The 15,401-nt window shown below is 39.4% G+C and overlaps 1 protein-coding gene across 1 annotated transcript in view; it reads right to left on the bottom strand.

Moving 5' to 3' along the window:
* The window catches only part of zswim6 (zinc finger, SWIM-type containing 6), a 66,137-nt gene that overhangs the window by 19,410 nt on the left and 31,326 nt on the right, over positions 1-15,401 (bottom strand). Inside the window, exons 2-7 of the mRNA XM_051938683.1 lie at positions 14,189-14,545; positions 8,803-8,951; positions 6,881-7,031; positions 1,297-1,476; positions 354-530; positions 91-237 (exon numbers count right to left, since the gene is read on the bottom strand). Coding sequence (XP_051794643.1) covers positions 91-237; positions 354-530; positions 1,297-1,476; positions 6,881-7,031; positions 8,803-8,951; positions 14,189-14,545 — 1,161 coding nt within the window. The remainder of the gene's footprint in view (positions 1-90; positions 238-353; positions 531-1,296; positions 1,477-6,880; positions 7,032-8,802; positions 8,952-14,188; positions 14,546-15,401) is intronic.

The following is a 15,401-nucleotide window of genomic DNA, read 5'->3' as shown; positions in this document are numbered from 1 at the left end:
GTTTAGAACCACAGCAGCCTTTATCAGTGGACTTACAACACCTTTGGTTCTTAAATGTAAAAACCTATGCTTAAAAATTGGTAAATGGACCTTTTTTATGGGCACGGAAGAGCTCCAGCTGTTTCTGCTGTTGCCTCCGCAGCGTGTTGACGATGGCGATGGCCAGCCTAAGTGCTTCCTTGGGGTAACCATGTGATCTCAGGGCGTCCACCCGGGCGCACGCCGTGGGGACGTGCTCTGTAGGAGACGAAAAGAACAAGAGACATTTCATTTTCTCCCTCTTGTTTTTTTTTTTTCCCCTCTCATTACTTTCATTTGTCTCCCCTCTAAAGCATGAGCCCCTGCTCTCTCACCATGCCACAGGGGCCACCCTTTGGCGTCGAACAGGGAGCTGTCGAGGTTGTCGTGGTAACAATAGTTGGTGTAGTGGTCCTCGGTGATGATGCGCTGCAGGTGGGGGTCCAGCCAGTGCAGATCGCAGGCCTCAATGGCTCGTGTGAAAACCGTCCGGTGAGGCCGAGTCAGAGAATCTATGCCAAACAAACACAAGATGTCAGATGATTTTAACTAAAAAGGTTCTGACTCCATGTCTGTGATGATCAAAGGTCCCAAACTCAGAAAATCTAATTTAAGAAAAAGACGCTACCATTAAGTGCAGAATCTTTCTGAGAATAATCATGTTTTCAGAATTTCTTTAGTATGAAATTACTCCAGTGATAGCTGATTGTACATCAAACTGCAGCTTTATACTTCCTATTTACATCAGTCAAAGCACGATGGAAGCTGTAGTTTTTAAAGCAGAGAGACAAAGAAGTGGCAAACATTGATATTCACTTGAAAACCAACTAATCACAACTGAAAAATGCCTCTAACACAACAAATGCGGGGCTACAGACCAAAGCATCAGCAGTAATAACACCACCTGTCCTCTCATTCCAAACATTTTTATTACTGCCTGATAGAAACGTTCATGTGTCTGTGTTTTCTCTGATTTAGTGGAAACAGAGAGACGAATAAAGGCTAGAAAAAGCTGCAGAACCTCGGCGGTGTTATTAGGCTCATTCTATTAGCCACACTAAAAAGGTAATAAGGCTCGCAGGCACTGAGATTGAAGGTGGGAGACTTGATTAAAAGAGAGGGGGAGGGTGCAGAAAGACGACTTAATAGTGTTAATACAGAAGCAGAACAGAGGAGGAGGAGGCGCTGCAGGAGAAAACGAACAGAAAAGATGTGATGCAGGGGAAGAAATGAAACAAAGAGAGGCCACGTTTCTGCTTCGGCCGGGTGTCGTCTCACCTGGGTTGCCGGGAGGGCCCTGGGGCAGAGCGTTGGTCAGATTGGTCAGCTCGCTGCCATGGTTACCGTCCTCCAAGGGACAGACGTCCACGCCGTTCCACCTGCGAAGCTGCCGGAGCCAGAAGCCCTTCTGCTCAGGTTTACAGTGGGGGTTCAGCACGATGCACATCCACAGAGCCCCTGCACACAGACGTCCACAGATATAACACTCATACTCATCGCCTACCCTGAGACCTCTGTCCGTAAACAGGACGTACAAAATGAATTTACCAAAGCTCAAGTAACAGTCACTCGGCTTCATTATCATTTATTTAAAAGCGATTCAAAGTACAGCTGTGGCAATTAAAATGCTGATTATCTTCTCAATTGTTGTCAGAAAACTGTCAGATTGTTTCATGCCCTGTCCAAAAAGACAGTCTACTGAAAGTTAATAAAGTTAATGAAAGTCTCCCATTTAATCATCAAACACTTTGAGTTGTTTTTCTGGAAAATCAACTTTGTCTATTTGCGAATCAATTCATCAACGAAGCGTTGCTGCTCCACTAATCAGTGATCTCTCTTTCAGAAGATGCAGGCAGAAAAAAAATACAACTATAGAGTATATGCAATTCTTCATAGTCTTTCTCTTCATTTAAAAGGTTGGAAAGACTAAAACCAGTCCCCATTGATTTTTGCATATTAAAAGGTTAACTAGAAGTACTTTCAAACTGCATTTAAAATGACAGGATTATACAGCTGTTTTTGTTGTCTAAAGTATCACTGGTCTCAGTGTTGTGAAACTTTTTTGGAAAGGTGGTTAAAAGCACCCATCTAAACCCAAATAAAAGCCAAACTGAAATAGATACGACAATGAAAAATGGCTCTATTAATATCATGTTTACATCAGAGGCAGTGGCATTGCTTCTGCACACCTATAGAATATACAGCTGGCTCTTCCTCCCATGAAAAGTCAAGGAGATGTCTTCTGTTTTGTTTGATGTATTAAGAGTCTAAAACTCATAGAAAACAGAGCAAAGCAGCAATTTTTCACTTTAGAGAAAGTGCAGTCAGAGAACTGTTGGTGGTTCTGTCTTTAAAAAAATGACTAAATGAGAAAACAAGCAACTAATTCGCTGCCGATTTGACAGATATATGCTGCGTAGCTCTTCTCTGCATTCAGGGGAAAGAAAAGAGTAAAAAACTATTTTTGGCTTATTCCTCTATGACTGCACCATTTTGATTATTGGCCTCCATCAACTAGTTAAGTTATAGTTTACATCCATATCTGTCCAGACTTTTCCTTTGAACCTTTGAACAACAACCCATTTGAGACCGTTTTCGTTCTCGTCACATTTTTACTCACAGCAGCCTCCTTTTTCACTGGTATAATGATGTCCTGCACCTCAATGAAAATAGACAGTCTGTCTGTCTGTCTGTTAGCAACATTACTCAAAACCGGACAAACAGATTTCGATGAAACTTTCAGGTAAAGTCAGAAATGACACAAGGACCAAGTGATTAGATTTCGGCAGTGATGCAGCTTATAGTCTGGAATCCACGGATTTGCTAAAGCTTTCTGTATCATTGTGAAATAGCAGCATGGCGTCACTGTAACTATGACAACAAGTGAACACTACGCCAGTTGTGTGCTGATGATCACACGATTGTGATCCTTCTACAAATAGATCGTTGCAGACTTATCGGGACTTATTCGTCAGAAATGATCCAAGGATCAATTGATTAAATCGTGGGTGTGTCTGAGTCTCATCAATTCCTGTCCCTCGCTACACATTTAGGCGACACGATTTGTATCTGTACATAACGCACACATGCATAACACATGCCTGTGCTCAATGTCATTTTGTTTGTTGGTACATCTATATAAAATGGCTACATTATATAGTGTCGGGATTTCTGCCACAAATTTTTTCAAGATTTCAGCCGTCGAAAATGATGCGACTGAGCAGACTTGGCAGGGTACTGTGCTCTCCGAGTGCTTTTCTTGTTTTCTCTCTTTTTAAACTGTCTGCCTCTGAAAAATGTTGTCACTTTGGCACCTTTTAAAAAGACAACAAACCTACCTACCTACCTACCTACCTACCTATCACATCCTGTTATAGATTCGTGTGAATGTTTGTCATAATTAGTGCACTCATTCTTGAGGCCTGAAACGTGTTTTGTTAGGTCACAGTGATCTTTGAACTTTGACCAAAAACATCTAATCTGCTAATCCTCGAGTCAGAGTGAACGATGTTGAAGAAACTCTCCCAAGGCGTTCCTGAGACATCACATCAACAATACGAAAACAGCACTCTGGTCTTTGGTTGTGCCTGGTGTGGAGGTACTAATACTAACCAAAACTAGTTGAATGAAGTTTTGCTTGTGCTGAACTTGAACTAATATCTTACTTTTGCGATACTAATGTTCCTAGTCACTGGTTTTCTTCCTAATATTAGTCTCCGTAACATAAAAACAGCTTAAGAAAGGAGGTTAAAACATGTATGTAAACCCAAATACAAGGCAAATTTAGACGTGACAGTGGAAAATGGTCCTATTGTGACTGACGTTAATGTAAAATTAGAGCTAGTGTTGGTTTTCATAAAGTATGCAATGCTAATATGTGAGGTTTTCTGTCTGATAAGGACTCCAAAACCCAAAGATATGCAGCTTAAAATGATGGAAAACAAAGAATAGTGGCTGTAGCTTTAAAAAACTACAAAAATCATCAAATGATCATGCCAATTATTTTTTCTAATTGTCAGAAAAAAGTGTGAGATTAACAGCACTGTCGGCTGAACCCAAGAAAACAGACTGGAGGAGGAAAACACATAAAGGAGGCAGAGGAAAGAGGGGGGAACAATGAAAACGTTAAAGGATAAATAAAGGATGACAGATGACAAAATGAAACAGGAGAAGAAAAGAAAGGAGGTGAGATGAGGAAAAAAAGAAGACATGAGGAGAGGTGAAGGGAGGGGAGGACAAAGTGAATGCAGGAGGGAAGCTGAGAATGGGGGGAGGGGAAAGGAGGAGAGAGGCTTTATCCTCCGTCTCTTTGTTAGAGCCGCACCAAGGACAACAGCGAGGAGGAAAAACAGCAATCAGACGAGAGTGACGAAATGCAGAGAAAGAATCTTCAATAGCAGCAGAAGAGGTGAAGATAAACAAAACAGGAGGAAATAGAAGATCTGAGGTTTAATACAACACTTTTACTTGGGATTGAACAAATATTTCTATCAGCTGTTTTCTTCAGATTCATGTAAATCCGTTTAATGCATTCGGTCTATTGTTATTTACAGGTTGCATCTCAGTTTGTTTGTAAGTGGTACCTGAATCGTTTTCTGTCACAAGCAAATAAATATATTTCTACTTCCTGCAAAAGAAATGATCAGTGTCAGGGGTCAGCAATTTGTCGCAGCCACGAGGTGTCTTCTTGGATCCGATTAGCGCTGCACAACACATCGACAAAACCATGTGAAGTAAGACAAATGAACCCAAACAGATCACACAACTTTTTTGCTGCTTGATACAAAAAGCAAACTTATGCTTGAGAAGTCAGTCTGATATAACATTATTTACTCAGAATTAGGGGTCGTGAGTGAAATTTTTGGCTATCCATTTAGCTTCTTGATTCATCGTCAAGGAAACACAAATGCCACGGAAGTCAGTCAGATGATCACCAGAATCTGCAAAATTTTTACCTCCGCCAAGGAGGTTATGTGACACCCGGCGTTTGTGTGTCCGTCTGTCTGTCTGTTAGCAAGATAACTCAAAAACACCTGGGCAGATTCAGATGAAATATTCAGGGGACGTAGACTATGGTAAGAGGAAGAGCTGACTTAATTTTGGTGGCAATCCGGAAAGGATCCTGGATTCTGGATCACTTTGAATTTTTTAGTATGTTTTAGTATGTGGTCCAAAATATGACAAAAACATCATAGGTTAGTATGTCGTCCAACAAATTGGAACAAGGTGTCCAGATAGCTCAACTGGTTAAGAAGGTGACTCTTAAACAGAACTGTGTCAGAGATGCAGGTTTGATTCCAGCTCATGATCCTTTACTGCATGGATTTCCTGTTTTCCTCTCTCCCTGTTGTTTAATTAAGAATGGAATAAAATTGTTCATGAAAATATATGTCTTATGTTTCCATTAAAATACAATACAATACTTCAATTTCTAAATCGTACATAAATGTATGTGAATACAATGTTCCATGGGAATGTCAATATCCTTGGCGGAGGTCTGCGCTCTCTGAGTCATAGTTTGGTATGTTGTCCAAAATGTAACTGAAACGTCATAGTTTAGTATGTTGTCCAAAATGACAGAAAAAACGTCATAGTTTAGTATGTCGTCCAAAAATGAAAAAAAACGTCATAGTTTAGTATGTCGTCCAAAATGAGACAAAAAATGTCATAGTTTAGTAGTGCTTTTCTAGTTTATAAATCCATCCAGCAGACATTTATACATTACATGTGAGCCAAAAAAATAATCTATTTATAAAGTATTTTCAGTACAAAGGTTAATTTATCACAGTAAACAACAAGGTCTGAATTAAAACTAAATAGTAATTACTAGATAATTAGCAGTGGAGGGGGATTTGGGGTTAATCCTGTGTTTCATCCCTGAATTAAGACTGTGTTTTGTACATCATCTGTCTTCTCATGGAAACTTCAAGCTGTTTTCATGCTGTTATATCTCGCAAGCAAATTAAGAAATTAAGAAATGTCAAAACCCAGTTGGACAGAACTACCGGATCCTGCTGCATCTCCAACTTAATTATATTTGTCATGTATTTTTCCCGGGCCGCACAGTAACCACAGTAGTGGTTAGCACTTTCGCCTTGCAGCAAGAAGATCCCCGGTTCAAATCCAGGCCTGGGATCTTTCTGCATGGAGTTTGCGTGTTCTCCCTGTGCATGCGTGGCTTTTCTCCGGGCACTCCGGCTTCCTCCCACACTCCAAAAATATGCTGAGGTTAATTGATTACTCTAAATTGTCCGTAGGTGTGAATGTGAGTGTGATTGTTTGTCTGTATATGTAGCCCTGTGACAAACTGGTGACCTGTCTAGGGTGTCCCCTGCCTTCGCCCAAGTCAGCTGGGATAGGCTCCAGCACCCTGCGCGACCCTAATGAGGATAAAGAGGTGCATGGAGAATGGATGGCTGTATTTTTCCCAGTTTTACAAGTTTTTTTAATACTCTTTAAGAACATAAAGTTCACTTTTATAACTATTCTGTTAATTTTTGCAGCCTTGGTAATTATATTTGAACAAAAGGACACATTTTCAGTGATTTAAAATGAAAATGAAGTATCTCGGGTGCCCAAGTATCTCAACAGGTTGAGCTGGTGACCCATAAATAAGGGCTATAGTCCCTGACGCAGCGACCATGGGTTTGAGTCCAACCCACAGCCATTTGCTGCACATCTTTCCTCAACTCTTCTCGCCACGTTTCCCGTCTCTTTCCACTTTCAGTAAAGGCCCAAAAAATAATTAAAAAAAAAAATCCGGCATCTCAGTTAAGGTACACTACATTCCAAAGCTGAAGCAGCCACAATATATGATGTATAATTATATGTGTGTGTGTGCGTTTTTCAGTCACCACAGTACCTAGTTCATCCCACAGCTGCCTGTACTTGTCAGTCATGGCGGTCCCCTGTTGCCTCCACAGCGCCAGTCTGGGGTCGCCCATGAACTGCTCTGTGATCAGCGTTAACATGCGAGCGCCGTTGGAGTCCCTCATCTTCAGCATCTCTCTCACCTGCACAGGGAGTGGCATTGTGAGTAAAAAAAAAAAAAAAAAAAACAACAACAAAAAACTATAGCATCAATTTAATATGACAATTGATCAATGTGTGTTTTGCTAGAGGGGTCTGGATTCAGCACAGAAAAAAAAACAAAAACAAAAGCATATGTACATACTAGAGCTGCAACAATGTTTCCATCAGTTGTTGACTATTAAATCAGGAGACAATTATTATGAAAGTTAATTATTTCTGAAAAAGTCAAAATTCTCTGATTCTCACTCCTCTACAACAGTAAACAGGACATTTATAGACTAAACCAAATAATCCAGTAAATAATCAACAAATGAATTGACAATGACAACAATCGCTAGTTGCAGCTAATCGCTGACATCCCTGAGTAGATTCACTGTCTTCTAATCTCTATAATATCTTTCCATTTATAAGAAGTGAAAGACTATCAGCACCTTTCTCAAAATGGAAGCAGCGGTCGTACTTTAATAATACATGTGCCCTGGTTTCTGAAGAGTGTATTACAAAGCAAGTTCAACAAATTAACCAGATTTTTTTCTATCAGCCTGAGTGTGTTCACATAAAAGGAGGCCTTTGATGTGTCATGTGACATTTCGTCCTCCTAAATAGGACCAAAGACATGTCGCCTATTTCAATCAAGAGGAACAGGCTGTGACATTGGAGGAGGAATATGAAGGATATAAATATGCATTACCCTTTGCCATTACGGCAAATGATGCAAGAGAGGAATGCTGGTAGAAAAGTGTTAATGGTGTAAGTTAATATATTTATTTCACCACTCTGTGACTCTCAATGCAGCCGCTCATTTCTAATGTGACAGCCGCACAATAGAGTTGTTGAAATTCAAACTTCATACATTTAAACATTTTAAAAGTGTATGGAGTCCCATAACAAAAGATATACGGAAGTTGCTTTAGTTTTTAATCAATTTTTCTGATCTATGTTCAATTCGTTGCAATACCAGCAGTATAAAACAGACAAATCCGGACCAACCATAAAAAGATATTTGTGCACTTTTTTTGCATTACCACCTGAATGCATATAGTATGTGATCCTGTAACTGCGTACCTCAGTGTTTGTGGTATTGCAAGCATACATCTGAACAGGTTTGCAGATATAACGCATTTTCTCAACTGAGAAGGAAAAGGTAAAAGAGAGGTGCTTCTTGCAGTTGATTTAAAAACCTAAAATGACGCTGCACAGGTAACCTCCTTCTGAGCATGTTAGCATCTCTATTATGGTGATCTAGCCACCTTCATGACATTGAAAACTCTCTCACTTTTAAGTTTAACATATCTCACTAGGCCATCAATCTCGCTTCGTAATACACCCTTCATTACTGCTTGGATAGAAAGCTACGACTCAAGACACAAAAATGCTTCATTATGACTATAAACACATTTGTATTTAGTTTCTGAGACAGCTCCTCCACATGCAGTTTCAAAGTGAGTCTGTTTGGACTATACCATTTTGATGACAGTACAATGAAGTGCAAACACATTTTGTCTTCATAGTAGCTGGTTGAGGCAGAGTGACATACATAGAAGGCTGCGTCATCCGCATAGAAGCTGATATTATGACTTTGCAGGAGTCGTATGAGTGTAAATAGTTAAGGACTCAGCACAGATCCTTGTGGCACACCTTTATTATTTATCCCGGGAGAGGCTCTTTGGATCATCAGTGCAAATCACTTTGGTATTGCATCAGACAAGCAAAAACACAGTGTTGCATGTGATGAGGTTTGAGGGTCGGTACCTTGCTGAACAGTAAGTTGAGCTGCTTTCCCGAGCCATGGTACCCGCCCTGGGAGAGAAAGAGCTTGACCTGTTCCTGGACTTGCTCTTCGTCCAGATGCCAACAGTTCTCATCGTCCACACTCGCCCCCGCCGTCGGATCCGGAGCTCCTGCAACGATAAACGGAAATCAGTCAGCAACTCTTTATGGCAGCAACAAGTCATCAAACTAATCAGATCCTCAGTTTACTGGTTTTTGCTACCTTCAGTGACAGAAGAAGTAATAGGATGCAACACCAAAAATATAAATAATCAAGTAAAAGTCATGTTAAGTAAAAACACCTAAATATTTACATCAAAATACACTTACAGTACAAAAAGTTCAAGTTCATTTTGTAGAATGGCCCACTTCAAAGTAACAAATTTTATTATATTTATTTATTTAGTGTTGCAACTAAGGGCTAATGTTTACTTCATTATTAATTACTGGAATCAAATATAATTTGATCTCAGGAAATAATGATAGATCATAGTGCATTTAAGCATTACGTTTTATTAGAGCTGAAACAACTAATCGATTTTATCGATTATTAAAATATTTGTCAACTATTCTGGTCATCGATTAGTTGGTTAATAAGTCTATTTTTATTGTAAGCGGCATGTTTCGTGCATATTTCAAGCCAGCCTGTAATCGCGGTGACCAGGTGTGGCAGTCATGAGCCAGTGTAGGTTTTACGCAACCAGAACTGCAGGAGAAGAAGCAAACAACCAATGGGTTGCCTTGCTTTAGGTCACGTGATGGTCACTCAGCGTCATAGACTCACGCTTAGCAGCTGTGTACTCACTGGGAAAGTCCGACAGGAGGTCCTCACATGCTTCGGTGAGAAGCCAGTTTCCAAGGGAGAAAATCCGTTACAGTGGTGGAAGTCAAATAAAGTGAAATACCTCTTTTTGTCAAGGTTAGCAAAGTCCTAACTCTGTATACCAAGCACTACTACAACAGCAGAGCGGCTGTTTTCTGCAGCAGGGAATATAGCCTCTAAAAAGAGAGCTGGCCTTAGCCCAGAGCATGTGGACATGCTAACATTTTTGCAATGCAAAGTTCATGATTCATTCATTAGACTAATGTTTACATTGTTTGTAAAATGCACTTGTTTTCTCTAAATATTCAATTTCTCTTGTTTTTTTTAGAAACTCTTAAAATGTGACTTCCATTTAGGATCCTGAAATGGCCCTTTATTTTAAGTATTGTTTACAGTTTCACAGCACATTAATAAGCTATAAAACTCGTTCTCAGGTGAAATCTGTGTGGGGGGGTTTTCGAAAAAATAAAATGCTGTTAACAGTAAAATTGTTTCTATTTTCTTTCTGTTCTCAAATTACTACTTTAAATTTAGTTCACTACTTTTGGAGCTCTTGTGATATTATTGTAGTATAGCTTAAAATACATGGGTGCCCAGAAAATGCTTCTCTACAGGAAATATGTTTTTAAAGTATAAATGTTGCATTGGTGAAACTTCATTTAAGATCTTGTGACGTTGGATGGTTGTATGAGTATGTACGTGTTGATGAGTCAGTGTTTTGATTGCTGCTAATTGAAACATACTAAAATCCAACTCTGGATAGATTTTTGAAGAATTTAGCACATTGTAACATGGTTAAAAGCTCTTAAAATGTACATTGAATGACATAAGCCCTTTATAAATATTTTACATTGGAAAATAAAGGCAAAACTAAAATGTAAGTGCATAAACCGATTAATCGACTAATCGAAAAAATAATCGACCGATTAATCGATTATCAAAATAATCATTAGTTGCAGCTCTACATTTTATACTATTAATATATCCATTAAAAAGCATTATAAATGTCGTGAAAATTACAATATTTGCCTGTCAAATGTAGTAAAGTGAGGCATTAAATGTTAGAAATACTAATAATTGCACTTAAATGTAAAAATGTGTTCAGGTACTTTCCACACTGATTATTTAAGCTGTATTAAAATAACATCAATTTCAATATAAATAAGCGTCTTTTCAGGGAGGAGCACAGCACAAATATACCTGTGTCAGCATGTACAGCTCTTTGCATTAATGCATTAATGCAGTGCTGGCCATGCTTAAACACTGATCAATAGTCTGCAACAATAACCGGCCTACATGAGCAGAGAAAACATCCTACATTTTTAGCACTTTACATAGGTCTCCAGAGATGATTGAATCCATAAGATTCAAGAAAATAGGTTCTTCCATTTTCCAGTGCGCACAAAAGCACGAGGAGAGACTAATCCAAAGTGTTACAATCACAACGAGGCTGCAAAGCAAATCTACAGACACAGAATAACAACATGTACAGTAATTGAACTACTGCACAGAATGAGATTAAAGTCAAGAAAGCTGTATGCATGCAAACAAACTGGAATATCAATGTACTAGAAGACACAGCAAACTGTGAGAGCATCATAAAAATAGAAAGTGCCACAAAATGAAAATAACGACACAACGTGGCGCGACACATACACACACAAAAGACCACAGATTGCACTTGCTGCAACTTGTTAAAAACAGATGGCCAAAAAGTCAAGTGTAAACAGCAGTTTGTATAGCACGGCAATCAGCATGGCAGATAAAACCTGCAGGCTAATTTGTCTCGATTATACTCCTCAATAGCTCTTGTGCTGGAATCACCAGTTATTACTGTTCAGTTTTCAGAAATGATAAGAATATGGACATGCTAGGCTGCTCTGGATCTGTTTTTGTCCTTTCACTGTAAAATAACCAGATTCAGATGTTCTAATATGCTGCCAATACCAGCTTTTAATGTTGATTTAGAATTCATTTAGGCCAATAAGGCTAGCACTCAGTGCATTGTGGAACATTTAATTCATCTAGAGAAGTTGAAGAGTAAGTACCATTTCAGTCAAGCAGGATTTTCTTTGGTTGACTGCAGTCCTAGTTCACTAACCACAAAAATAACTAGCACGTACGTCAGAGATGAAACTACTCGTCAATTAAAGAAAATGAGTCAGCAATGTTTCAATAAATTACTGTTTCATATTTCAAAAAATACCAACATTCAGCTTCCAGGTGTTCAAATATAATAATTTGGTGCTTTCCTGTATCATGTTAAAATACTCTGGGAGTTTTAGATGACAGGTCCAACAATTCTAATCTAGATTGTGCACATTTTTCTCACACTTTAAAGATAAAGGTTGTAGCCCCAACATACTGTAATCTGTTTCACCGAGTACGCTTTCAGCTTAAAAGAACGTAAATGAAAATTAACATACGGTAAAAACAGGCCCAAACAGCTGCTGCAAGGAGTTAACTTACACAAATCAGTACATAATAATATTAATAATGATAAAAATAATATAACAATTATTATTTCATAGAGCAACACAGAGCACCTTTATCATCTTTGTAATACAATAATTCTGCTCCAAACGCTACTTGCAAATAAACAATATGTTGCATATTCATATGTAAATGGAGCTCCTGGTATATACAGTCAACCCGGTCTCACGGGGATTCGTGAAACTGTCACGTAAGTTTTAGTTTCGGTTTCGTGCGCACCAACACGATTTCTTCATGTTTTTCGTGCCGCTCACCACGAAATGTTTTTCGCTGTGGTAATCACATCTGAAAGTGGTTTATACCGGCGGATTCATGACGATCTAAGCTGTCCATCGGCGTATACTGCTTGTGTGATCGCGTTTGCGGCCGCCGGCCATTCTTGAAATTCCTATGCAAATTGGTAAGTGTACCACCGGCTTATGGTTAGGTTATGGTTAGGTTATGGTTAGGATTATGGTTAGGGTTATGTTTAGGGACGATGTCATGCAAAATATAGCGTTGGATTCGCCGCGGTTTTACATTAAAAATATAATATACACATTCTTTTGAAATACGTTCTGAGTGGCACAAAAAGTCCGCCGTTTAAAATACATTGGGGCGCATTTCGTGGTGAGCGGCACGAAAAACATGACGAAATCGTGTTGGTGCGCACGAAGCCGAAACAAAAATTTACGTGACAGTTTCACGAATCCTCGTGAGATCGGGCTGATACAGTACATAATTCTGAATGATTTTTCATCTTCAGGATATAAAATATTGCAAATTATGGTACACAAATAGTATTTTGTAAAGCTTGTGTGTTTTTTGTGGTCTTAAAAACCAGAACATCATACCTTTAATTACAATATATCTGTGAGTCCTCACAAACTTCTCCAAACGAAATGTGCGAGAGAGAGTGTGTGTGGGCTTGTACTGCTCTTTCTGTGAGGACCAACGCTAGTTATAAAACACTGCAGAGAGGAAATTTCTGTACAACTGAAAAGTGCTGGTTGAAGGCTAAAACCTGAATTTAAGTTTAGGTTACGGTCAGGGGTTAGGGTTTCTTTTCTGTCAGTGAGAGGCCTCCCATGTATGAAAGGATGAACAAAAATGTGTGTGTGTAAGCAAAGTGTTTCCCCCCTTAAACAGCTTGTTTTTCTTGAGTCGTCTCCGAGGACGTCAGCCTCCAGCTGGACATCCAGTGGTGCGAGACGGAGGAAATCTAACGCAGGTACCTGCATGTCTTAGTATGTGTGTGCTGCATGTTAAAGAGCCCAGATTCTGCACTTTTAGATGTTTAGAATTGTGTTTTTTTTGGTGTCTACTAGAATGTGTTTAGATGCTTTAATTTCCAAAAGACACATTCATCATAAATACAATCTGTGATTTATCAGTATTTTTCAAAAACAACCGTAGGGCAATATCGTTGTATTCCACATTTAGGAATCTCATACCTACATTTTCTATATGTAGAAGGATCTGTCCAATATCGACTGTACATTTCCTGTTCATGTTTATTTTTTCTTGATGTTCTCAGTGCTTTTACACTGCCACCAATTTCCCCACTGTGGGATCAATACTTATCCTAGCACCTTTCCTCAGCCTCTATCTAAAATACTCTGCGTCTTTAAGGACCCTCCTCCTGAAAAGTCCATTGTGCTCTAATTGATCAGCTGGTCAGTCCAAAGCCAGTTAATTGGTTACCAATGCCAGATCTCTGCATATAGAGATGTAGCACAAGCAGAAATAGCTTGGTGAGGAAAAGACTGTAAGGAAGTTGCTGTATTAAGAGAACCAAAATTGCCTCTAGGCAGGAGTTATGCAAATATGTGACAGATATGTAAAAGGAGGAAAAGACTTGACTTGAGACAAGGCATCTTAGGCAGGTAAGGAGCAGTGTTTTCTGTGGGAGAGAATAACTTCTTTTGCCAAGGACTTTGTAAGCTTGCAGACCTTTAATATGCACAAAATAGTACCTATATAGCGCACCACACAATATGGGCTCTTAAAAGTTCAACCTCTTTCTGTCCTGAAATCACTAACAACCGCTGTTACTGCAACTCTGCAACTCACCGTGAACCTGGTTGATCTCGGAGTTCTGCGATAGTATTTCATCCGCTAGCTTTTGCGCCGTCGGCAGCACCTCAGTGTGATGCACCGTGATCAGGTATTGAACGAACTTCTGCAGCTGATCTCTGTTCATTTGGAAAAGAGTCTCTGAGATGGGCAGGCGTAGTTTGACCTGTTCAGGCTTCCGTACTCGGTACAGTGAGAGTGCCACGACATGGGCGCAGTAAAAAATGTCCTTGTTGCCGCAGCTGCAAGTTACTGCGGTGATTTTGCAGCGGTCAAAGCTGACGCTCACGTTGCAGAGCAGTTCCGGTTCGGAGGACGTGGCAGGTTCTCTTACGGTGCCGCTCAGGTGAAAACCTGCACAGAAAAAGAAAATAATCCCCGTTACCATCTGATTTTAATTACAACGCAATTAACGCCATTTCAGTCAAATGTTTCCATTGATTGAAAACACAATAAATAGTTATGTGGCCACTTAAAAGAAGGTGCAAACACATCACTAACATATAACAGCTTAATACAGCATTAACAAAAGTAACTTAATAATGCTTTCCGAAGTTACGTAGCAACATTATCATCATTCTGAGTCAAGTTTGTTTTGAGGATTCACTCTCGTTTAGTTTTTTGCTTCTACTGACTATTGGAAAATGTGGCCCTTTAATTGCTAAACGTTTCACTACTAAGCCAGGAAAGCAGCTCAGTTCAGCAAAGTAGCAATATTCAAATCACATCAACACTCCTCATGTCTCAAAACAACCTCCCTTGAGATAAATACTGGGGTACCACAAGGATATGCACTGGGTCCTTTATTATTTACACTATGCAAAAACCTACAATGTCCATTTTCATGCATGAATGTGAATAGTTCTGTTTTCGTGAAAATGAACCAAACAGTAAAATCTTTGGTTGGAAGACACTAAATGACTCTGTAAACCTAAGGGGAGCTGCAGATTTAGATAATTCAACAGGATTCAACAATAAAAACCACTGCTGTTACTATAATTTCTACATTTGCATCTTTTTCTGCCTGAATTTGTCTTCACCCTATGGCTGAACCTCAATTTTACTCGGTCAGTAAAGTGTTGCCCGAATGAAGAACAGTACCAGAAAGACACAAAAGAGTGAAAGGGCAGACAGACTAGTGCAAAGAGCTAATATTCTCATTTCCTTTTCATTTCCCTTCCACAACACCTCCAGTGCTTACCTTACCCTG

This window comes from Acanthochromis polyacanthus, chromosome 18 (assembly GCF_021347895.1).
Source record: "Acanthochromis polyacanthus isolate Apoly-LR-REF ecotype Palm Island chromosome 18, KAUST_Apoly_ChrSc, whole genome shotgun sequence".
NCBI classification, from domain to species: Eukaryota; Metazoa; Chordata; class Actinopteri; family Pomacentridae; genus Acanthochromis; species Acanthochromis polyacanthus.
The sequence above is the reverse complement of the archived record's forward strand: the minus strand, read 5'-3'. Positions and strand labels throughout refer to the sequence as shown.